General features: G+C 42.1%; 1 protein-coding gene across 1 annotated transcript; it reads left to right on the forward strand.

Annotated features, from left to right (window-relative positions):
* On the forward strand, nucleotides 1–24,917 carry NEK9 (NIMA related kinase 9). The gene is made up of 22 exons (XM_081859266.1): nucleotides 1–797; nucleotides 2,986–3,163; nucleotides 3,848–3,903; nucleotides 6,020–6,090; nucleotides 6,868–6,973; nucleotides 7,564–7,695; nucleotides 8,299–8,409; nucleotides 8,798–8,862; nucleotides 9,165–9,215; nucleotides 10,203–10,395; nucleotides 10,919–11,063; nucleotides 11,658–11,858; nucleotides 12,510–12,556; nucleotides 13,688–13,843; nucleotides 14,211–14,319; nucleotides 14,803–14,964; nucleotides 16,345–16,515; nucleotides 16,695–16,757; nucleotides 18,031–18,221; nucleotides 20,628–20,789; nucleotides 21,539–21,751; nucleotides 22,517–24,917. Exons 1-22 carry the CDS (start codon nucleotides 609–611, stop codon nucleotides 22,637–22,639), a joined length of 2,895 nt encoding a protein of 964 aa, XP_081715392.1. The 5' UTR covers nucleotides 1–608; the 3' UTR covers nucleotides 22,640–24,917.
* Nucleotides 24,918–25,695: the final 778 nt, after the last annotated feature.

Raw genomic sequence — 25,695 nt, forward strand, 5'->3', positions numbered from 1 at the left:
ATCCGGCTCAAAGCAACAGCCGCCCCATCATTTTATTTAGAGCAGGGACAATAGCGAGCTGCCTCCCGGGGCTCGGGCAGGGACGCCGACGGGGTCTTCTGAACTGCAAGCGAGGCGCGCGCACGACAACCCCGCAGCACAGACGCCGCCTCAGAGGCGCTGCTCCCGCCAGCTCCCCGCGTGGCTCTCCCCTCGGCCTCCCTCGCGCCTGGTTCGCCAACGGCCTGTCGCGAACCTCCCTGCCGCGAGGCCGCGCCTGGGCTTGAAGTGGTTCCGGGTCGGGAGGAGCCGCCAACATGGAGCGTAGGGGGCCCGCGGGGCCTCCGGGAAGCCGGTGAAGGAAGGCAAGGGGCAGCCCGAGGCGGGGGGGGGGGACGGACGGGACCCTGCTGCTCGCCTAGTTCTGAGGCCGCGAGAGGGGCGCGCGCGTGCGCAGTGCCGGAGCCCCGTGGAATCCGCGGCAGCGTCTGAGGCCACAGCAGGAAGCTGCTGCTGCTGCTGCCGCCCACCGTCTCCCTCGCTGGCGCTCGAGCCCTGCGGCAGGGAAGCCTCGGCGCCCCTTTCCTCAGCCCCAGGGCAGGCAGGCAGACAGGCAGGCAGCAGCAGCCATGTCTCTGGGCGAGTACGAGCGGCACTGCGACTCCATCAACTCCGACTTCGACAACGAGTCTTCCGGCAGGAGCGGCCCCCGGCCTGGCCCTGTCCTGGGCGGCGAGCAAGAGGAGCTGCATTATGCCCCCATCCGCGTCCTGGGCCGGGGCGCCTTCGGAGAGGCCACCTTGTACCGCCGGACCGAGGTAAATCTGCGCCCGCCCCGCCCCGCCGCCGCCGCCGCGCCCCGCCATTCTTTCCCTCCTCCCATCTCCGGGCGCGTTGGCTGAAGAGGCTCCCCTCCGCCCCCGTAGTCTGAATCCCAGCTCTAACCCCGCGAAGGAAGGCAGCATTATTGGACACAAAATGCTCCTTAGTTAGCCACCCCCTCGGGGTTCCCTCCCTCCCTCCCTCCCTTGTCACTGACACATCCTGCAGATGCTCAAAGACGCCAGACACCCAGCCAGGAAAGCGAGCAAGCAAGCAAACTTTGGCCATGCATCCAAATAGCGACTGCTCAAATACTTAGGCTAAAGTGTGAACAATTCTTCAGGGGGGGTTGTTCGCAAAGGAAGACACAAGTTAACACTTCGGAAATCACGAAGTTGGAAGGGATCATGGGGGGGGGGGGTGTCATCTAGTCCAACCCCTTCAATGCAGGGACTCTTTCCCCCAAGGTGGGGCTTGAGCCCACAATGCTGAGATAAAGAACCTCATGCTGTACCAACTGAGCTAACACAGAAGAAGGGTAAATGACAAAGCAGTTCTTGATTCTGGAAAGTGTGAAGTAGAAGAGAGCCCCCTCAGAAGACATGCCTCTCTGATAGGGATTGATAAAATCAGGAGGGTGTTTATGCAAAACCCAGGAGCTTCTGTTGCGTTGATTTGAACTGGGTGCAATTAGGTCTAAACGACACTTTGTTGCTAAATGCCTCATTGAAGTTGTGTGATTGATTCTTTAACTGAAAATGTCATCTGGTTAATGTGGATATTCATAAGGAAAGGGGTAAACGCTTTTCTCCTGGCCCATGATCTCAACTAAAATTGAAGCTTTTGTTTGGCGTGGGAGAGTTGCTTCCATTGATACCAGTTGTTAATTCCCAGTTCTAATTTGGCATTTGGAAGCTGATGGAATTTGGGTAGCTGAAAATGCAATGTGGCACAAGGATGTAGTGGTGATATTTCCTCTCAAACAGCTTCCTGTACAGGGATAAAAAGAATGACAGGATGGAAGAGGGAGAAGGCAGCTGTAGAGCTGCATCATATTTCTGCAAGGATATGCCAGACATATCATTTACAGTGCACAGAGGCTGATAACAAAGGATAGTCATAGACAGAAAAAACAAGCACAACTTTTAAGGAAAGTGTCTTACACATGGTTATAAGTTTCGCACCCATATAGACACTAACCTTTGCAGAGCTGGTGAGTCAATGGTAGAGTTGCCATGTGTTCTCTTTTTCTAGGACATGTCCTCTTTTTCAGGGGTGAGATTTGAGACAAAATGCATTTATTTGCTTTGAATAGCCATCATAGCATTCTCTTTTTTGCTCTTCAAAATATGGCAACCCTAGTCAGTGCTATATAGATTGTGAAAGGGTACATATATCATTGGCTTCCTCAGCAAAAAGGCTAACAGGGCCCAGTTAATTTAAAGGACCCGAAGATGTGTAGTTGTGGTTTTTGGAGGTTGGGGTAGAAATGCCCACTTCTGTCACTTTCCTGAATATCAGCCAAACTCTTCCCTTAATACATTTCCATTTTATTAATTGTTTTGCATCATTGACAGTGGTAGGTTATTATTTCTTTATTGATTGATTTAATTTATATACCGCCATTCAAAGATCTCAGGGCAGTTCACCAGCATTCCCTGTGCGGAAAAGGAAGCTTGATGGCACAGTTCAGTCAGTGATATATTTTTAATATGGCATAACAGAGAACCTGAAGGCCCCTGATCACATATTCTGCTACAGCTTCAGGGAGTTAAATAACCCACTTAATAGACTGCCTAGATAAAACCATAGAATGATCAGGAATTTGCTTCAAGGATATAATACTAATTACTCCCAAGCTTTTATATCATTTTCAATATAATGTTGTTGCTGGAATATCTGACAAGTGCTATGAATTAATCAATTCTTGTTAGCGAATTTAGACAGTGTTTGTGTAGAGTTGTGTATGAAATAACAATAACCTTTCCTCTGAAAAATTTATGTTATTTGATAATTTTTCAAAAGGAAGAGAGTGTTAGTTGTAGATAGCGATTTTTGTCATCAGAAATAAGGAAATGCCCATAGAGAATTTTTCAGACTAAATCTGAAAGTGAATGCAAAAAAGATTGATACCTTGTAAGAAATTAAACGTGCATTTAGCTAACTAGATTTTTTGTATTCCAGGATGACTCACTTGTAGTGTGGAAGGAAGTGGATCTTACAAGACTGTCAGAAAAAGAACGCCGTGATGCTTTGAATGAGATTGTTATCCTTGCACTTTTGCAACATGACAACATCATTGCCTATTACAATCACTTCATGGATAACACTACACTTCTGATTGAACTGGAATACTGTAATGGTGAGAACTCTTGTCTTGTAAACAGCAGGCATCTCTTCCATCTTAGGTTCTGTGGGGGAAGATGAAATGCAGAATCACTTTGTCTTGTTTATAGATGGCAGGCTTTAGTGACAGTTCTAACACAAACCAGAGTCATCTTGGAGAACTGCCACTTACGTTTCGCAGATACATATTCTAAAATGTATTTGTGGGAAGAAGAAAATTGGGAAACAGAAATAGCTAAAGGAAAGATGAGGCACTAAATGCTCAATAAATCAGATACAAATCTGCAGAATCTTGCAGGGGAAGCCTGAAAGAGGGCATTCTTTGTGGCAGCCCCTAAGTTACGGAACTCCCTCCCCACAGAGGTGCATCTATCTAGCAACTTCATTATACAGCTTTCAGCGAATAAGAAATACACACCTCTTTGCCTTGGCCTTTGACACCTGAGATGTGCATTTTCAGAACCTACCCTTAAAAAAACCCAAAAGATTATGATTGTATTTTTTAATTATAAGTTCTTAAATACTTTAAAACTCCATTTTGGATTGTCGTAACCTGCCTTGGGATGCTTAGGGTAAAGAGCAGGTGATAATTATAATAATGAAAAAGCTTGGGAAAATGGCAAATTCCTGGAGGATTTCTGGTAAATGCTAATAGAACATTTACAATCGATAGGTAAGCATTTCTCTCTTTTAATTGCAGGGGGAAACCTCTATGATAAGATCCTGCGGCAGAAAGACAAGTTGTTTGAGGAAGAGGTAACTTGAACAAATTGAGAAGAAACAGAACAGAGTTTAGTACTGTTTGTTGTGCCGCATTTTCCCAGTATTTATTTCATGCTTATTGCTATAGTATTAGCAAATTGCATCCCTTCTGCCAGGAAACAATCAGCCTTTTCTTGGTGTTCCAATCTTGAACAGAACACTTTGATTATTCATTGTTGATCACGTAGCAAGAATAAAGACGTTACAGTGGTACCTCGGGTTAAGTACGTAATTCGTTCTGGAGGTCCGTACTTAAACTGAAACTTAACCTGAAGCACCACATTAGCTAATGGGGCCTCCCGCTGCTGCCGCGCCGCCGGAGCACGATTTCTGTTCTCATCCTGAAGCAAAGTTCTTAACCCGAGGTACATTTCTGGGTTAGGGGAGTCTGTAAACTGAAGCGTATATAACCCGAGGTACCACTGTACTTGGGTTTCAGTGGTGTCCAGGTCTTTTGTTCCCTGTCCCCATGGAATGGTATTCTTCTGGGATTGTTCATTAATATACAGATAATCTTGTAGAATGTTACATTTTATTTGTAAATAAATAAAAAGATTGTCTTTAAAAAAAAATAGTTAATTAAACAGTTAGTGTAATTTTGAGAACAATTAAAAATAACATAGAAAAGTGAGCAGCAGAAATGCAGTGAACAAAGTTCTTTAGTAGCAGAACTGTTCTTCACTGTATGACAAGAGTACAGTTAGGGAGCAATCCTTACTTGGGAAGGGAGCTCCAGGGTGTAAACACAACCTTTGTAAAGATCTTACTCCTTTCTCTAATGGTACTTGTCTTAGTAAATGAGAGCATGAAGAACAAGGTTGTGCTTAAGGATCTTGTGGAATGGGAAAGTACACATGGGAGGAGGCAGAGGGGTTGCCATGCCATGGTAATTAGTTCTGTGGTTTCACAGTCTTTATCTCTCTTTAGTTTTTTATTTTGGCCTGATGTTCAGCCCATATTTCTAAACATGGCTTGTAAGTACAGTGGTGCCTCGCAAGATGAAAATAATCCGTTCCACGAGTCTCTTCGTCTAGCGGTTTTTTCGTCTTGCGAAGCATCCCTATTAGCGGCTTAGCGGATTAGCGCTATTAGCGGCTTAGCGGCTTAGAAAAAGGGGGGGAAAGGGGGGAAACTCGCAAGACCATAGGGAAATTTGTCTTGCGAAGCGCCTCGAAAAACGGAAAACCGGAAAACCCTTTCGTCTAGCGGGTTTTTCGTCTTGCGAGGCGTTCGTCTTGCGGGGCACCACTGTAGTGCAGTAAGTGTCTATCTGTAGGATTCTTATGCAGAGCAATCCCTGTGCATGTTTACTCAGCATTAAAACCTACTGTGTTTGGTGGTACTTACTGCCAGGTAAGTATATATAGGATTGCAGCCTAACTGTGGTTAGCTATTATTACTAGTTTTCTGCAGGTTGCCCTTGGCTTATTATTAAGAGCTTTAAGAATCTGCATGACTACAATTACACAGCAAATTGTAGGATAGCAACTCTAATGTAGAAACTGATTATTCCTGCCAGTATGCTTAGAATTCCAAACTTGCTCTTCCATTCTATATTTTTTAAAAGGAACAAAAGCATTTACATTCTTCAATATCCTTAATCTAATTTTTAAATTTGGTAAGTAGAATAATACATGCAATTACTGATTTTTTTTTATTTATAAATTTGTTAGTCATCTTTACAGCAGCTGACAGTGCAATACTTTGCATGTTTATTCAGTAGTAAGTCCCAGTAGTAAGTGTTTAGTTGGGCTTATTCCCTAGTAAGTGCATCTAGAATTAGTGCTCAAAATGATTTAAAGCATTCTAAAAACCATCATATTAAAACAATTATAAAAGCTAAAACTAAACTCAAAAGCATATAACAAGTGTTTGTAACTGACAGATTCTGGCAGTAGCCTTTACAATTAAACATTTTCATTTGCTGGAATAAACTATATCGTGAAGAGACAAGCACTTGTCATTTTACACCATGGAGACCACGTTATCCTGGAAAGATTACACCTTGAAAAAGATCTCAACACTGAGTTGTTCATATTGGAATAATAAAATTATCTTTCTAAAATAAACTTCCTGCATTGTTTCCCATGTGAACTCTCTTTCTTTGCAGATGGTAGTGTGGTACCTATTTCAGATTGCATCAGCAGTGAGCTGCATCCACAGGGAAGGAATCCTTCACAGGTAGGTGTGATTAATGAAGCTTGGGCTAACTTGTGGCCTAGTGCCTGAAGGTAAAACATGCTTGAGAGTATTGATAGCCTGCTGCTGCAAATACCATTTTAGTTAGTTTTTCCCTTGCTGGATTTTTTGAGCATCTACAGTGGTTCCTTTTTAAATTGTCTGTTGTTATTTTTAAATATTTTACTAATAGCATTTTATTTTACTTGGTATTTATTGTAATTGGTACTTTTATTGTTGTTAACTGCTTACAGCATTTGATATGATGACAGGGAATAAATATTTATCATAACAAATGGTGGGTGGTATTAAATATGCTTGTTCTATCAGTGAAACTTCCCCAGCTGTCCCTGTGAGCCTCCCACATGCTCCCTAAATTTGTGGGTTCCTCCAACCCACTGGAGCAGATTGGGGAGGGCACTGGGTGCATGTGTGGGGCAGGGAGTTCTGTTACGCAAATGGAAATCCTTGTGCTAATGGAAAAAGTGCATTGAATACCATCCTAAAAGTAGAGTAAAGGGAAGCAATCTGATTTGCTTCACTCTTCTTAGCACAGAAATTGGATTTCCTATACTACAGATAACTAAATACCCTAGTGCAGTCTTCCTCAACCTTGGTACCACCAGTTGTTGTAGGGCTACGTAAATCTGTGACATCAGGCATGGGGAGGAATGAGTTGAATCCTTTCACAGTAATATTAATAAAGGAGGAATAGCAGCATACTGAGTCCTACACCTGGTGACTGGAAGAACTACATCACTTTAATGCTTCTTTTTCTAGAGATATAAAGACATTGAATATCTTCCTCACTAAAGCAAATCTTATAAAACTGGGTGACTATGGTTTGGCGAAAAAGCTGAACTCTGAATACTCGATGGCTGAAACAGTGAGTGTCTGAAACTTTGAAACTAATGCTGTTTGCTTCTTTTCCTACTCCACTTCTGAATTGTCTTGTTAGAAATATAATATATCCTGTTACTTTGTAACCTACTATTAGCAAATATGTATTCATTCAGATTTGCAACCCTTCAGTTGGGAAGGGCAGCAGATCCAGCCTCCGTGGAGCATTCTTGTAAGTTACCACTACTGCCTCCTTCTCCTCTGCATGCCCACAGCCATGCAGTCATGCTGTTGCTGCTGCACCTGTTTGTCACCCAGAAGCAGGTGGCGTGGGCATGCAGGCGGTCGGTGTGCAGGAGAGGCAGTGGGAGGGTTGGAGTGGCATTTTCTGTTCTGCCTTTAGTGACAAAACAGTATTGGGCCAGCCCAGAAAGAGAATAGAAGATGTCTTATAACCCAGTAGTTAAGTTTTTACTTTGCATGCTGAAACACAATATAAGCACGTTTGGGAGATGGGTGTTCTTATAAAAAATGACTAGAAATTAGCACTTGCAGGGAAAACAATGAACTGTGTCTGATCCACTGGTATCAAGGAGTTGGACAGACTATCTCTAACATTTTTGCTCTGTTGTGTAGTTGGTAGGAACCCCGTACTACATGTCTCCAGAGCTCTGCCAGGGAGTAAAATACAACTTCAAATCTGATATCTGGGCAGTTGGTTGTGTTGCCTTTGAGCTCCTCACACTGAAAAGAACTTTTGATGCAACAGTAAGTCACACCTATGCTGGTCACTAACGCTACATAATTTCCTTTAGTCATTTTTAATGTTCTGTGTGTGCTTGAGAGAGCGAGAGGGAGCCCCCAGTTGTGAAGAATGTGTTACAATGAGAGCTGTAGGTCAGTTGGGTATCTCCTGTTCAGGGATGATTATCATGCTTGAATTAGACCCACTGAAATTGATGGACCCAAATAACAAGTCCATTGATTTAAGTGGTTCTGAATATGACTTACTTGGATATCACCCAGTAAATTGTCCCTTGCTGATGTTCTGAGTCTATCTATAAAGTGTATAGGAAGCTGTCTTCTACTGAATCATAAAGTTGCTATATGTAGCTCGGTATTTTCTACACTGCCTGAAAGTGGTTGTCTAGGGTTTCAGGTAGGAGTCTCTTCCAGCGTTACCTGGAGATGCTTGAATTGAATCTAGAACTTTTTGCATGAAAAGCAAATGTTCTGCCACAGAGCTATGTTCCAATAGTACGTAACATCTGAAACAATCAAAGAGAGAGAGAATATAATGCAGATCCACAGGACATCTTCTTAAACAGGTTCTCCAGATGCACTTAAATGATCACACTATTTCCCTTCTAGAATCCCTTGAACCTCTGTGTGAAGATTGTGCAAGGGAACCGAGCAATGGAGGTAGATTCCAGTGTTTATTCTCTGGACCTCATCAACATGGTCCACTCCTGCCTTGATCAGGTTGGTGAGATACAATTTTCTTTCAACTTTGCTGCCTCAGTGACACAACTTCAGAGGAAAGTGGGGTAAATGCCTTGTATTAATTACAAGACTGGATATGTAAGTTTCTGGGCATCCTTGTGTATGGGCTCTGCAGAATGTGTGTTCTTGGCTGCCCAAGATCTGCAGCAGCTTAGAAACTGTTAAAATACCTTTGTATTTGAAGTGAAGAATCTACAGTGGCCTTTAACTTGACACTTTCTGCTAACTTTAATGTTCCTTTGATTCTCTGTGTTTTGGGGAAATGGGTAAAGACCATAAGAATGTGGTTAGTTAATCTGCCCTGAGACTTAATTGTTGAAAAATGATCCCTTTCCTTAGGGAGTGACCTGTCACTCACCTCTTTCAGGATCCTGAGAAGAGGCCGACTGCTGATGAGCTGCTTGAGAGTCCCCTTATCAGCAAGCACAGGAGGTAAAGAGTTGTACATTCCTTGGACATGAACGGGCCATGTTGTTTGGGAGAGAGCTACAGAATCTTGTACAGCCTACTAGTCATGTCAATGCTTCCCACATTCATTCACTTTGGCCATTGACTGATGAGGCACATCTTAGAATCATAGCGTTGGAAGGGACCCTGAGGGCCATCTAGTAGGATTAGGTAGGATTCTTCTGCATGGCATTTAGTGTCTATTAAGCCTGTTGGAATCCCCTGTCAGAAGTGCTGTAATAATAGATGGTTGCTATTCTTCTTATTCCTTTTTTTTTTCATGGCAGGGAGATGGAAGAGAAAGTTGTGCTGCTTAATGGCCCAAACAAACGACCAAGGTAATGGAGTGTGTGTTGTACAGCGGAATTAAAGGAAATAGGTCCCTAGACGTACTCGCCCTTACTTGATTGCTTCACACTTTCAATGCTATCTTTTAGGTAATGCATGAGGCTACCACCTTGCTGAAGCTAAGTGGGTCTGAGTCTGGTCTGCACCTAGATGGGAGACCACCTGGGTACAATGTGTACACTGCCTTGAGTTCCAAAAGGGAAGAAGGCAGCTTCCACTCTTGTTGTAAACTGTGCCCATTCTTCTCTACAGATTTGAATTGGACAGCATCCAGCTAAGCAGTTCTGCTAATGCAAGGAGTTAGCTGCGCAGTGGAACTTACCTGCCCACAACTCTTCCTGTTGTGACACTTAAATCTGTTCAGAGGATGCACAAGGAGAAGGTGGGGAAATTCCATTGTGCAGCTAAAAGTCTTTGTGCGCAGCTAGCAGAACTGTTTAGTTGTATGCCACCTATTGACTTGACACCAAACTGCACTTAAAAATACTTCATTCCTGATACTACTACGTTTTTCTCTCCTTAAGATAAAAGCCATTTGCTGTGGAAGATTATCCTTCATGGAATGCTGTAAATTTGCGTGTAACAAAATGTTGATGTTCTAAACAAAGTTGCTGAAGTGTTTGCATATTTTTTTCAATTTTTAACTGTGAAGCTTCGCTCATGCTACTGTTTCTGGAAATTCAAAAGCCTTGCTTGAGTCATCAGATTGGATTCTGATCTTTATTTGTATGCAGATTGGAGTAATCTTCTTCAACCTTTGTTTATCTATCCCTAGGTTCCCTACCTTTAAATTCCTAATGCTGTTTATGTGGCTTCTGAACAATATGAGTACCACTAAGGCTTATATAAAATGTTTCTGCTTGGAACCTGGGAATTTAATTTTCTTCCAGCTTGTCTTCTATTTCAGGGCTTCTAAAGCCACCATGCTAAACAGAGATGACTCTTCATAACTCCCCTGTTGACCTCATGTTTTACAGAACAAGCACCATGAACGAGGCTCCTATTGCTGTGGTGACATCACGCACGAGTGAAGTATATGTCTGGGGGGGTGGGAAGTCATCCCCTCAGAAGCTGGATGCCATTAAAAGTGGCTGCAGTGCACGACAGGTCTGTGCAGGAAACACCCATTTTGCAGTGGTTACAGTGGAAAAGGAGCTCTATACTTGGGTGGTAAGTGAAGTGTGTGAAAAGTACTTTGGAAACTTGGATAATGTGTGAAGGCAGTGCAGAATGGATCTTGCATGAGTCATATTTAAGGTGTCACATCACTACTGATTGTCAGTACAGTTGGATATTCCTAGTTAGTAAGTTGCAAAAAGTTGTAAGAGGTATTACTCCCCATTCAAGAGTTTATGCTCCTTAAGTTCAAGGTCTAAAACATGCACAGGGTTTTTGTTTGTTTGTTTGTTTTGCTTTCTGTATATGGCAGCAGTTATTTCACCTCCAGGAAAACGCCCCAAAGGTTCAGACAAGTGCAGCAACACCCTATAACATGTGAGAGGCTGTTGCTGAAAGAAAAATAGGGCACTCTCCCCAGTGTGTGCATGAAGGTGTACATGGGTCTCTCAGGATCCCAGTTGAAGTATATATAGTTTGTTACTTGGTTCCTTCGCATCAGACCTGCTAATAATGCTCCTTGGAGTTCCCAGGATGCATCCTTTACCATCCTTTACCATGCTTCTGCATATTACAGAACATGCAAGGGGGCACCAAATTGCATGGCCAACTGGGACATGGAGACAAAGCCTCCTATCGGCAGCCTAAGCATGTGGAAAAACTGCAGGGCAAAGCCATTCGCCAAGTGTCTTGTGGAGATGACTTTACTGTCTGCATTACAGGTAAGAGACAGGTAAAATGTACCAGCAGATAAATGGTGTGGAAGAACTCAAATGCTATCTTGTTTTTGTTATATACATTGTAAACCACCCTGTGGTCCCTGGATGAAGGGTGATGCATAAATTTAAAACATAAATAAACAAATACCATATGTATTGGGTGAAAAAGAAAATGACCTTTGCAGCAAGAGAGCATGAAATATTATGGCATAGGTAAATACAGGGAATTGCTGTACTGCTGCACTGGAATTAGTGCAGCTTCCCAAGATCAATATTTATTTCATGTTGCTTTAAACATTTATATATCACCAACATCTATATACAGCATAAAACCAATACAATAAAACACAAAAAGATGAGGAAGAAAACATGTTTTACAGTCAAAAAAGATTCTGCATGGTAACCTCTGTGATATGCATACAGGGTGTAGATATGGGACACCCTATCATTTAGTGGATGCAGGGCAGGGCACATTAGTCCAAGCATGTAATTGACCCAACTTGATCTAGATAATTAGATAACATGGTAGTCTGGTTTCCCTGTGTCTGAAGGAGTCAGAATCTCTATCTTACTCATTTGTCCCTTCCTTTCATGTAGATGAGGGTCAAGCCTTTGCCTTCGGCTCAGACTACTATGGCTGTATAGGTGTTTCCAAGGCATTTGGTTCTGAGGTTTTGGAGCCCAGGCAGCTGACCGTGTTCCTCAGCAACCCGGTGGAGCAGGTTTCTTGTGGAGATAACCATGTGGCTGTGCTGACCCGAAACCGAGAGGTCTACACGTGGGGCTGTGGTGAATATGGTATGTGGCTTTCTGTCTGCAGTCTCTAATACTGGCAGTAGAGACTGAGGCAAAATGCACACAATAAGAGTCATTCGAAGGAAAAACATGCATGCTCCTTCTCAAGTTTCATTTTATATGGTTGTGAACCACTTAGATGTTTTCTTAAAATCAAATGGTATAATTTTTTGTGTGAAATAAAAATGTAACTACAGTATAATCACAGGCAATTGAGAGGCACTGTTTTGTTAACTGACTGGTGACAGATCCAACTTTTACTGTTATGAAAGACATCAGATTAAATTGGGATCCTTAATTCTGGAAAGATGGATGGTCATATCTATGATGTTGGATCTGTGAACATGAGAAATGAGGCAGCCCTGTTTCCTCAGACTGGACAGTCTGCTTTAAATCTGAAAGTCATTATCTGTAATAGTGTCCTTCAGCCAGGGGCAAAACTAGGCTTTGCTTCATCCAGTCAAAAACCCAGATTGGCGCGCGTGTGCGCACACACAACCCCACGCATTTGTGTACAAACACACAGGTTTGGAGCCTCAATGGCGCCCCTCTAGATGCTTCACTCGGGGCAAAAACCTCAATCCCCCCCCCCCCAGCTATGGTACTGCCTTCAGCACTAGGAAATTTCTCATTATTGTCTCTTCTCAAATGCAGGTCGCTTAGGTTTGGATTCAGAAGAGGATCACTGCCTCCCACAGAAGGTAAAACTGACTAGACTTTTGCCATACTTTATGGGCTTCACACAGGTCCACTGTGGCTCTGTTGTGGAGCATGTCCTCTCTTAAGACAGTTTTCTAAAGTTATAACAATTTCAAGACCACGAATTTGGTACAGTTCAATAATCAATAGGGATAAGCTGGTGGAAGAAAGTAATTCAAAGATCGCTTCTTATTGCGCCTAAGATTTCAGACTAAAACGGCAGAGTGAAAGAAAAGGAGGACCTTTTCTGCCTCCCCACTTCCAGCCACTCTCTGAAGACTGGAGAAGAGACCCTCTTAAGAAAATTAGGGAGGTGGGCAGGGGAAGGCTAGACCAGGGGTCAGCAACCTGGGGTTTTTTTAAATGGCCCATGAGCTGCCCACTCAGTGAGTCCCCGTGCGCTGCGCTAAACCGGTGCAACGCAGAGCAGGGACTCACTTCTGCGGTGCCAGAAATCGTTTCTGCACATGCGCAGACACCAGAAATTGCATCTGCACAGACGCAATCCGGCCCACGGAGCGATCTCCGCGGGAGTGAACTGGCCCAGGCGAGGTAAACCTTGCCGACCCCTGGACTAGACCATGTGAAAAATGAGCATAATATTTTAGTTTCAGTTCATTCATTTACATCTTTGTATTCTTGTTATAAAAGCACCTAGACATTCTGCTGTTGTGTAGGTTTATGGTTCCATTTAGCTCCTAGCTTTCATATCTCAGTTTCTAACTCTGGCACCACTACTGAGGAGGCACCCTGCCTGGTTCCCTGTTGCTTCACTTCTTGCAGCAAGGGAACCACCAGAAGGCCCTCGGTGCTGGATCTCCTTTCTACCTAGTCTAGATATTATTATATTTGGTCTTCACTTAGGAAAATAGGAGCCTTATCAAACCAGGTCGGAGTATTTGTCCAATTTGCCCATAATTATTTACTCTTGCTATCAGCAGGTCTCCAAGGTTTTAAGCAGAGGTCTTTCATGTCACCTGCTACTTCATCCTTTTTAAAAAGTGGAGTTTCTAAGGATTGCATTGGGATTTTGTTCATACAAAGCATCTACTCTGCTATTGAACTAAAATTTCTCTTAATTGTTGACTCTGCAGTATTCTGTTGCAAGGATGTATCATGTTTCTCCTCTATAGGTAGAAATTCAGAAGACTTCCAATATTGTTTCAGTCCAGTGCGGCAGTGATGGAACCTTCCTACTCACACAGGCAGGCAAGGTTTTGGCTTGCGGTCTGAATGAGTTCAACAAACTAGGCCTGAACCAATGCACTTCAGGGATCATTAATCACGATGTGAGTAGTAATTTTCAAATTGTGTGGGAAATAAAGTTCTGGAAGTAGCAAACACGTATCTATTAATAAAAATGAATTTATTTTCAATAATCATTAATAAATGAAACATAATATATTTATTGAGTACTAGGTTGGAGCCATAGAAGGAAAAGAAAAACTAATGTGATATACCATGCTTGGCAGTAGGCTGCTTTCAGTTTTGTGTGGTACATTCAGCTACAGGTTGGGTGTATTTGAGCAGTCTGTACAAGAAAATAGAATTTGATCTAGGCAAAAATTGTTTGCTTTGGAGGGACTTGTATGATACTATGGCTTAGTGAAGCACCACATGGATAGATTTGTTGGACTGTCTGCTCTCTTCCCTTAGGCTTACCAAGAAATTCCATACACCACCTGCTTCACTTTGGCCAAGAAACTCTCCTTCTACAAAGTTCGCACCATTGCCCCAGGAAAGACACACACAGCTGCCATAGATGGTGAGATCTAATCCCATTGTAATTGTATTTCATTCTTACAAAATAAAATCTGTAAAATACTTGGGGTGGGGTGGGGGTGCTTAATGGCCCAAACAAATGACCAGGGTAATGGATTGAGTGTTGAAGAGTGGAATTAAAGTATGTTTCAACATCAGAATCTGTTCATCACATCCCTCGCAAACATAGATCCGTTTGCGACTGGAAAACATTGTAAATTAATAAAGTACAGACTTGTTAAAATTAGTGCACCCTTGCATTTAGCGCTGTATTTTAAATCGGCTGCTTCAAAATTTAAGCTCCACAAACTATTCAAGGTTTATTGAACAGGACCAATGCTGATTTTGAAATTAGTTTCTTTGTTCCACATTAGTAAAAAAATCTGAAACCTGAGAATTACCAGGGATGTATCAGATAAAGAGGAAGCCTGTCTGGTTCTCCACTGATGTGGTGTCCACAATGAGCCTTGTTCTTCCTTTCTTTCAGAACGGGGTCGTTTGCTTACCTTTGGCTCCAACAAGTGTGGGCAGCTGGGTGTTGGAGACTATAAGAAACGTCTGGGTATTAATCTGCTAGGAGGACCTCTTGGGGGGAAGCAGGTCATCAGGGTTTCCTGTGGTGATGAGTTCACTATAGCTGCTACTGATGGTGAGTGTTGGTGCTGGTGAGTTGGCCATGATTTTTTGTAAGCAGCATCTACAGAGGGCCAAGGGTGGCTACCTGCAATATTGGAGGAGAATAACATCCCGACTGCATTAGAGGAGAGGAACTTTGCTGTCTAGCAATGATTGTAGTAAAGCAACACAAAACATAATGTTCCTGCAGGAGTGCCATATGCTGGTGGTTGGGAAGGTTGGGAACCTCTGGCCTAAGTAGGCCTGCCAGACCTCTCCCTTTGGCTTGCCAAGCTGTTTTGTGCAAGCCTCACACACCTGTCAAACATCCAATGACCTGTGATGTCAGGTGTGAGGCGGTAAAAGGGATATCTAATCTTCATTCTAAGCACTACAGCACTAAGATTGGAGATAAGCTAACCGAACTAGAATACAAAAAAGGGAGGTGTGAGGAGGTCAAGGAAACAAGCAAATGAAAGATAAGTTATGGGAAGGTTTGTTGTGTTTTTTTAATTGTTCCTATTTCTCTGTTTTCTGTTTTTTCTTTTTCTTTTTTCCCCTTTCTTATTGTGATGTGTTGTCTAGTTTTTGCCTAACTTGGTGTTTTCTCTTTTTTCTTTTTGTAACCTTTAAAACTTTAATAAATATTATTTTCCAAAATAAAAATAAAAATTGGAGATAAGCCCTCTGGCTACTCATTGACAATAAAAGGCAGTCTTTCCCTTTACTGCTGCTGTAATGCTGGGGTGAGGGTAGAAATGCTGCCTTCTGTCTTTTTCTGTTAAGAGATAGCTCTGCCTGATCTTTATCTTCATATCTTTGTGCAAAACAACATATATCCAAGATTGGAGATAAACCATCTGTCTGCTCTTTCTCTAAAGAACAAGTAGAGAGCCTACCTTAGTGCTGTGGTGCTTAGCACTAATAAAGGGTGATAAAATCCCTGATCTTCTGTTAAATTAAGGCAGAGGGATCTTTCCAGCCACCTCTTCCAAGAACTGGAGTGGAGATAGATAGAAATGCTGAGTGTATGTGCATGCATTCGTACCTGGTGTGAGAGTGCATGTATGAGTATATTACTGCATGTATGTACATGCATGTGAGAAGTTGAGAGGTGTCTGGTTTATGTGTTTCAATGGGGGATTAGAGGTACATGCATTTGTCTTTTCTGAGAAGTTCTTCCTCCCACCCACCATTGGAATGACGCTCCCAGAATACTGGGCAAGTGCCAGTCTGGCCCCTCGCGGAAAATAGGTTCTCAACCCCTGTCTCCTGGTGTTCTTCTAGACTGCATTATTAAAATTTCAACTGAAGGTGAGCCATTTGAGTGGAATGAAATGCAGCTGTATAGGAATCCTTGAAAGGCAGTTTGGAGTGTCTGACTTGAGACTGATAACACTTTTCTCTTCCCCAGATAACCATATCTTTGCCTGGGGTAATGGTGGAAATGGCCGTTTAGCAATGACACCAACAGAAAGGGCTCATAGTTCTGATATTTGTACATCATGGCCTCGACCCATTTTTGGTTCCCTGCATTATGTCCCAGATTTATCTTGCCGTGGCTGGCACACCATCATAATTGTTGGTGAGTATTAAAAAGTTGGGAAACAGGAGCCTATTCAGGAATACTTGTCTTCTCGAATCATAAGGGAAATGTAAAATGTAACAAGTTCACTGGAAGAGTAGGTGATAACCTTTCTAAGGAAATAGGTCAGCATGTTTTTGGAACCTTTGTCTGAGAAAATTTTCCTTCTTTCTCTCCAGAAAAAGTTATAAATTCTAAAACCATCCTCCGCTCCAGTAGCAGTGGCCTCTCAATTGGGACTGGTAAGTAATCAGACTTTTAATAATAGGCCAAAGCTGGGAAAACACCAACTAGGCTTTAGGAAGGAGGTGGGAGGACTCTAGGACCCTGTCAGAGCCCTCTTACCTCTTTCCCCAAGCCCAGTGCCTTGCTTATCTGGCTTTGGGAAGGCAGCATGAGGGCTGGGCGGGGTGTGGGTGTGGGTGTGATGTTGCCAAGAGCCACCAAAGAGGCCTCAATGGCTGCATGTGGCTCTCAGGCCATCTTGCCTGCTGCTTGATGGACCAAATGGGCTGACTCAGTGTACCTTCATTCCTATCTGAAAACCTCATCTTGATCTAGCCCATTCATTTCTTTTTTAAAACTCCTCTGGTAGATTATTCTATTTTTGTAGCTTATTCTTTCCCCCCATTTCATACATCGGAGAGCACAAAGGTTCTTTTCCTCGACTAACCTGGTTCAGCCCACCTGGTTGAATCAGGATATGGAGAACTAGTCTAAGAAGATGGATAAGTGGTATTGCCAGAAAAGAAAAAGATGGTGAAAGTTAAAGTTGGGGAAGAGGGGCAGGGGTAATAAAATAAGTCTCTTCCTATTACAGTCATACCTCGGGTTAAATGTGCTTCAGGTTGAGCATTTTCAAGTTATGCTCCGCGGCGACCCGGAAGTAACACAGTGCGTTACTTCCAGGTTTCACTGCTTGCGCAGACACTCAAAATGACGTCACGCGCATTCACAAAAGCGGCAAAACACAACATGCGCAGTCGCATCTTACATTCTATTCAGGATGCGAAGAGGGCTCCGGAATGGATCCCGTTCGCATCCAAAGGTACCATTCTACATTTGAAATAATGATAGTTTGTAGACAAATGTCTGAGAATATATAGTAGGTTTATCTATCACAAAAATCTAAGGGGTCTGCATTTCCAGAAAGTGGTAACTTTTGGCTCAGCGTAAGCTACTGTAGGTCCCCAGTGAATTAGTTCCTTTTCCCCTCCACGTCCCCCACAACCAGTGTATGGACATTAGTATAATTTATTACAATTGCCCAAAATTGTGTGTCTAGTAAAAAATAATTCCAAACCTTTTGGGGTATATATGTGTATGTTCTGAATATGCCCAGGATCCTATGTGAGCTGATGTACCTGAGTCTCATATGTTGTTTACTGTTGGATTATCTTCTCTTTGCATCACCATTCTGAGGTCTGACAAGACCTGCATTCCCAAGGCTGAAAATGCTCCTGAGCGAACAAGGGAAATATTTAAGGATTTTAATACTCTACCCATTTCTGCTAGTGGCCCAAAGCTCTACAGCTGAAGGAGGAGAAGAGGAGGAAAGCGAGCGGGACTCTGAGACCCCTGACCCCAGCAGAGGTTTCCGAGGAACCATGGAAGCAGACCATGGGATGGGGGATCGGATTAGTGCAACAGAAGCAGTTGCAGACAGCAGTTCTGCCAGTAGCTCCTGCCCTAGCTGGTTACGCAAGGTAACAATTTCTATCTCACCTAAAGCAAAGTGGGTACAGGAAAACTGAATAGCATTTTCCCAATAAAGGTGGAGAATTTTTGGGTGAGAGGTTTCTCCTTGAAGTTTAGTTGAATTTTGGAATCATAGAACTTTAGAATCATAGAATTGTAGAGTTGGAAGGGACCCTGAGGATAATCTAGTTCATGCCCCTGCGGTGTAGGAATCGCAACTAAAGAATCCCTGATAGGTGCCCATCCAACCTCTGTTTTAAAATCGCCAGTGAAGGAGAGTCTCCCACTTTCTGAAGTCGCCTGCTCCTTTTTCAAATAGCTCTTATTGTCAGAAAGTTATTCCGAATGTTCTTTTCTTGGCAAATCATAAAAACACCATGGTAAATTTTGCCTCTGTTCCGGAATCACTTCTAAGGGCGTAGTTTGAATAGCTTTGTAGGTGGGGCTTTTCAGGTAACAGACTCACTTCAGAAGAAGGAAGAGAAACCTTGATTAGAAGGATGATCGGTTTTGAATTCCAAACCCATAATTTTACGATGTATACCACTTGGAGTGTTTTGTGATATAGCAGTGAATAAATATTTCTAATTAAAACAAATAAACAAGAAATGGGCTCAGAAATCCAGATTCAAAGCTTGAGAGATTAAGATTAAAGTAGAAACCATTTTAAACTGTCTTTGGCATTTTGTTTATATTTTCCTTTTCATGATGTGCTTTTTTATCATTTTGTTTGTAAATGCCCTGAAAGCTGATGTTGAAAGTTGATATAAAATTCCTTTTTCCCATTCTGATTAGCAACTAGTAAAAATAACTGAGCTGAAGCAAGTTAAAGCTACAATATATCCCATCTAGCCTTTTGTATCAATGAGATCTCTTTTTATCCAGTGCCTGTTCTTTTATACCTCATGTTATGTTTGCTTCACATTGCGGCTTTTCAGGTTACGAACGCAGCAAACCTGGAAGTGTTTACTTCGGGGTTCGCCGTGCGCGCATGCGCAGAAGCGACCTTTGCACATGCACAGTAGCGGCACTCTACTCACTGACTTTTCGGGGTGTGAAAGGCACCCTGAAACGGGTCACATTTGTAAGTAGAGGTACCACTGTATAGTCGTGCCTCGGAAGTTGAACACCTTGCAAGATGAACGTTTTGGCTCCCAAACACCGTAAACCAATTGTTCTGGGTTCCTTGGAACCTGAACGTCCGCCGTTCCTGCAGCCAATTGAAAGCCACGCCTTGGTTCCCGAACGTATTGGAAGTCGAACGGACTTCCAAAACGGATTCTGTTTGACTTCAGAGGTACGACTATAATGCTAAAAAAGGTTCTGAAGCAGTTAAAAACATAACCATTTCAGATAATTTTCCTTAGTTTATAGATAAGTACCAAAACCCTAAAAAGCGACATAGAAACAAGAAAATAGTTTTGTAGGACTGCACAGATTAGTTCATAATGTGTAGGATACATTTTGTTGACCTCCCTTGTAAAATTGAACAGCAGGATAAGTAAGTGAAATGCAAGTAAAACTGGCAGAGCCTAAAATTTAATATCAGCCCATCATTGCTGCAATACCAAAGTCTTTCTTTCACAGATAAATCCACACATATCAGAGCATGGTTTGCCATTGTTGGACAGCAGTCTATTGTAAGTGCCAATGAAACAAACATTATGAAATCTGGCAGTCATTTCCATCCTGACACTGAACAAAGCTTATCCACTGAATCATCCCAAAGAAAATATTATTGGGGCAGAAACCCAAACTATCAAGATTCTGCCTCAAATAGGCAGGAACAGCTCATCAGTTCTGCCACTTCTATTGAATTCAGTCTGTCACTAAGAATAGAAGGATACATATTGCAAGAACACATAATTTCTCTCTGTTACATTCAATGACACATGCTATATTTTGGGGGAATAGCACGAAGACAAGTAGAACAGAAAGGAGACAGGCTCCAGTGTTTACTGGAATAAGATGTTCATTTAGCTCAATGTGTTCCAGAGAAAAAACTCATTTGTCAGAAGCTATAAGCAAACATAAATATAAGAATAAAGGACGTTGTTATTGCATCATAAAATCACAAAACCTTGTAAAAATTAAAAATTCAGAAATTCAGAAAATCTAAAGATATAAATCAAAAAATTGTTACACTCTTAACAAAGTTTGGAAACATGTGAACTGTGCATCAGTAAATCTTAATAAACCTCCACATGTTTGACTCTTAGCGCCGTTAACTGCAGTGTGAATCACACTGTGGCTATTTTCTAAACAGAAAGAGAATGTCACCTGTGTTCCTTTTTTATATTCCTCAGATTGCAGCAAAGGTAGATAAGAAAGTGAAGAAAATCTGACATTGTTTTCTCTCTCTCTCTCTCTCTCTCTCTCTCTCTCTCTCTCTCTCTCTGTATGTGTGTAACCAGGAGCTGGAGAATGCAGAGTTCATCCCCATGCCTGAAAACCCCTCTCTTGTGAGCCTAGCCTCTTCAGAATCTGACAAAGAAACTCTTCCCTACAATGAGCTTAAGGGACTGCACTTGGCTTCACCCACACATGTTGATAACAAGTCTGAAGCAGGATCTTGGGTAATGTAAATTGCTAAACATATGGAACTCTTCAAGACAGTTTGAGGCTGATGGTAGAAATAGGATGCAAGGATAATAATTCAGACTGGTATAAATACAGACTTTACATGGGAAAGAGAGATAGTACATAGGAGAGGATGTAGTCTTTTCATTTCTGAATAGTGGATAACAGTGAGAAATTAATCCCAGCAGCAATTGATTTAGCAAGGAGACAGATTGCTGAGAATTAAACTGATGCTGTTTAAGGGCTTCATAATTTAATTTACCTCGCCCTAAAGAGCACCTTTGGTAAGGCACTTTTTTTACCCTTCATTTCAAGAAATCAGATTATGGTTGAGGAGGAGAATTAAAGAAAGAAAACATCTCAAGAAACAGGTACAGTGTGGGAAAGGATGTAGTCTTAACTTACCCAGTCTCAAAATAGAGTGCATATGACATTTGCAGCTACAGATTTGACAATGATTTCTCTATGAGCTAATATTTCAGTACATCACTTATTCAAGAATTCTGCTTCCATTATTTAGTATTAAATTCTCAGTACTTTTGCTCTCATCTTCTACCCATGGCTTGCTGCAAGTATAGGCTTTGAAAATTTTCCACATTGTACATAGATATACAGGGTGAGTCCTTTAAAAGAGGGCCCGTGGATACAGAGTACACATGTTCCACGGGGCCTCTTTTAAAAGACTCACTCTGTATATGTACATACAAACAAGCTCATTCCTGAATCTCCTGTCTTTCTTGTGCAGCGGCAACCCTTGGATTCAGCAGAGCCCTGTAGTGGGCAGAAGACATTTGGGGTACCAACTGCATGTAAATGCAGTTTGCTGCAGACTGAAGTGGAACGTCTGCATGGCTTAATATCAAAGTGTTTGGCTGACCAGCAGATGCTGCAGCAACAAACCAACCGTCTCAGTGCCCAGCTCCAGAGTCTCTCCAGGAGGACAGAAGGGTCACAGCAGGTAAGGTTTCCATTGTGAGAAGGATGACATATTAAATGCTGGAGTAATTCCTAATGTTCCTGTAGTTCTGTGGAATTGGTGCTGAGATCTAGATTAAGAGAAGTTAGGCTGTAGCAGCCAGTTGATAAAGTTGGATGCAAGCTAACAGAGACGCAGAGCGTGTGGCTTGTACTGCAGTAATCTAGTAGCTTCAGACAACCTTGGGCTTGTTGGATTTGTGGCTAGGAATTGTTGACTGTAATATAGTGATGACTGTTTTGTTGGAAGGCTGGAGGATGCCTGACTCTACTTTTACCAGCAGCATTTGGGGATGCTAGTGTTGGCTTAACCTAGAAACAAATGGGGTCTCTCTTACATCACTCCACTTTTGTTTCTCTTCCCCTGCCTGAAGACCCCTGGAGGCTGATAATGGGGAAAAAGTTGATTATTAAAACACACTTGTTTTTCCTTTCAGTTGGTCATCCCATGTCTGGAGTGTAACTTGAGCTCTGTTAGCTAGTTGTAGAGGCAGACTGCCCCCCGTAAATATGTTCCAGATTAGCAGGTCTCTGGGAAACAGCAGATTTTTAAATAACACTTCCTTGGCAGTCTGAGCAGCTGGTTGTTCAACTCTAAACCTCACTATTCTATTCTTTGTACATGTGTGCAATAACCGGATGCAGCAGACATGGTTTAACTGAACAGCCAAGTGACAGAGTTCATGTGCAATATATAATGTGTTTCTTTATTCTATCAGGAGTAATTTTTGTTTGTTTGTCTGGGCAGCTTGAGGCTCATTCCAAAGCCACACAAACATCCAAGGAAGAGATGGAAGCAGATCCAAAGCCTGACTTGGATTCTGACTCCTGGTGTCTCCTGGGAACTGACTCATGCCGCTTCAGCCTGTAGTCTTTTAAGTTCACTGGAATCTATCCAATTTCACAGCACACTAACTTGAATGAAGAGAGCAGGTTTCCTGGCTTCAGGTCCTTTGTGAACAAGAAGGTCAGGGTCTTCACAGCGTCCATGTAAGCAAGAGGGGAAGCTCCTCCCTAAGCTATGAACCTAGGAGGACATTTAGAGAAAGGCAGAGCCCAAAGTTCAAGCCAGGGTCTGTTCAGACATCAGCAGCCTGCCCTCTCTATAAATACATTATCTCAGTCTGCCCTTGAGGTCAGGTAGCCACACCACAGGAATGGCTCCAATAGCATGTCCTTAACCCCCCCCCCAACTTTGCAAAGGCAGTATTGAGCCCTGACACATCATCTTCTGGCGACTGAAATAGGAAAGAAAATGAATACCAACAATAACAGTCAAACTGTCATGCTCCAAAGTTGCTTTCAACCTAAAGTCAAAGGGCAGGACATCAGCTTTGTAGGAGGGGAAGCATTGGAAAAATACTACTCTGAAGGTGGAAACAGAGAAAATCTGTCTTTCACTGCAGATGCATTTCTGGTTATATTTCCTCCAATCTGTACAGAAGGTGTTTTTAACTTTTAACTGAAGGGATGTTAGGGAGAGGATCTCTGTCACCCTTTTCTTAGCACTTCTAGGTACGGTTCTGATACAATTTCTTTTTTTTTAATGGCTGTATTTTCCAGTTATCCAAGTAGTCTGTAGTTCTAGAGTTCACAGCAATTATTTTTCAAGCCAGCCAAGGACTACGTGAAATTGAAATTGGACACACAACTTATTTGCTTCTTCTTTTCATCTTAGTTTGAGTACTGGAGTGAGTTGTTGAAAGCCTCTTGGCTTTGCGCCCCTTCTGCAAATCAGTATTTTCATTTCCTGTCTAATGCTTGATGAAGCTGGAAGAAAGCAGTGTCAGCTTTAATAATTTATCCAAATAAATTACTTAGAGCCATAGATTTGGTAGAGTTGGAAGGGACCATGAGGGTCATCTTGTCCAACCCACAACCTTGAGATTAAGTCTCATGCTCTACCAACTGAGCTATCTTGGCTTGTAATAGACTAACATATACCAATTCAAAGCTTTCTAGTTTAATCAGTTCTAAACTGTATATAAGCGAACTCTGAAGATAGAGTTTCTGCTTTTCACCTTAAAGATGAAATTGATACTTTCGTTAAATGGTGTAATTGGCATAATTGTGATTCCTGGAGCCACTTCTGCATACTCCCCACCCTGGAGTGGAATTCCCACTGTTCCTTATTTAAGAAAATAATACCCTAATCTAACTTTTGTGAACAGTTACTGTATCTATTTTGTGTCCCTTATCTTTTATTTGCTAGTCATAGATGGAGTTTACAATCTTCCATTCACTTGTCTCTAATATCCCCTTATGCACTTTTCTCTTCTAGAACTATTATCAGACTGATAAACATTTTCTGGCTGGAAACAGGTGCTAGAGTATCCTACCCTAATAGTTCCATTGTTGAGGAGTTACCTGGTTCTTCTCCAAATACTGTCTTGGAACTGACTTAGATACAATTTTTTTCTTCTGTTCAGCCCCAAGAATAGTGTTGGTATGCCTTTCCTTACTGTTGGTGGAGGAAGGAGAAGAGCTTGAATATAAAATACCAAATGAACCGTAGGTTATTGTGTTATTTGATCGATAATCTTGTCTCCAAAAGTATTGGAGCAGTTTTATTATTTTTATATGAGAATGCTGTTGTGGCTGTAGAGACTGTCCTGTTATAAAGTAGGAATTAAGAGAGAATGAACTCTTGGATATTGTCCAGCAAGGTATTGCTGAGCAAATGGGAGTTGCTCCGTGTTACACGTTTGGTAAGTGAAATGCACAGACAATTTCCCCCTTGGATCTTGTGGAGTACTAGATACTATAATGAGGATGACCTGTGCTCCACAGCAATATGTGTATGTGCCTTAGGATTCACGCTGTTCAAGCTGTGCCTGTTACAGACCATAATATATGCACCAACCCTGCTATGCAACCAAAGAAGCAGTTTAAACACATATCTTGCCCTAGGCTAGAGGGCAAATGGGCCAGGTGTGCCTTTGAGCAGTTTCAGACCCATTTCTTTCAGCAGTGCTAGCTCTGTAGATGTCAGTCTCTTGCTAGCATTGCTGTTAATTTGTTATAATGGAATGTGAAACATGCCTGCACTGACACTCTAGTTGAAAACTAGTTTGTCATTATCTATTTTTTTGAAAGGTTCAATGGTGGAATGGTTTGACGTTTTCTGTTTAAATAAATGTTGACACTCATTTGCCTCATGTGTTCTGAAATTTTCTAATAGAAATGAGATAATGTATGCTTACTTGTAGCTCAAGTACAGATCCATGATTTCAGCATCAACTCTGGACTTCTCATCTTGCTTGAATGGAACAAACTTTTTTTCCATTACTTGGTTGTACACTTGCAGTCATCAGAAATGTTAGGACAGATGTCTTGCGCTTTCAGTGACAGAGCTTGCCTCTATTTTTTTTTAGCTCCCCCCCCCCCACAAGGCACATCTTAAAATCTCTACAACTTTGGCTCTACAGAATTAGCTATCATCACTCATATTTTTCGTCATGTGAATTTCGTTAGCAATATCAGCTTTATTTGCCATCAGTAACCAGTGCACTAAGAAGACAGGGATAGCACACACTGGTTAGAAATATGATAAATAACTTGCTGTTGAGAGGTGGATATGTATCTTTGAGTCTGGAACAACTAATAGAGATGAGGATTCCCTGTTTTCTCAAGAGTACTGTATCTTGGAAAAGCAGAGGACCCATATCTCTGGGGTTTTTTTTTTTAAGGTAATAAGGAGAGCAGGTATAGCAGATATTTGTTATTGGAGATGCGCCCTCCTAGAATTTGCAGTGCTGTGAAGTGTTCCCATATGCTGACTGTCATTCTTGGGGACAATGGTGTGTTTATTTAGAAATGATTAAAAATTATGCAGCTCATCTCTCACTGTTAAACCCACATAGCAGGTTGAAGGGCTGTGCTGAGAGACAGTTACTTACAGAAGCTCTGCAATACAGTCCCCCTATT

Source organism: Podarcis erhardii, assembly GCF_964252035.2.
Source record: "Podarcis erhardii genome assembly, chromosome: 1".
Classification (NCBI taxonomy): domain Eukaryota; kingdom Metazoa; phylum Chordata; class Lepidosauria; order Squamata; family Lacertidae; genus Podarcis; species Podarcis erhardii.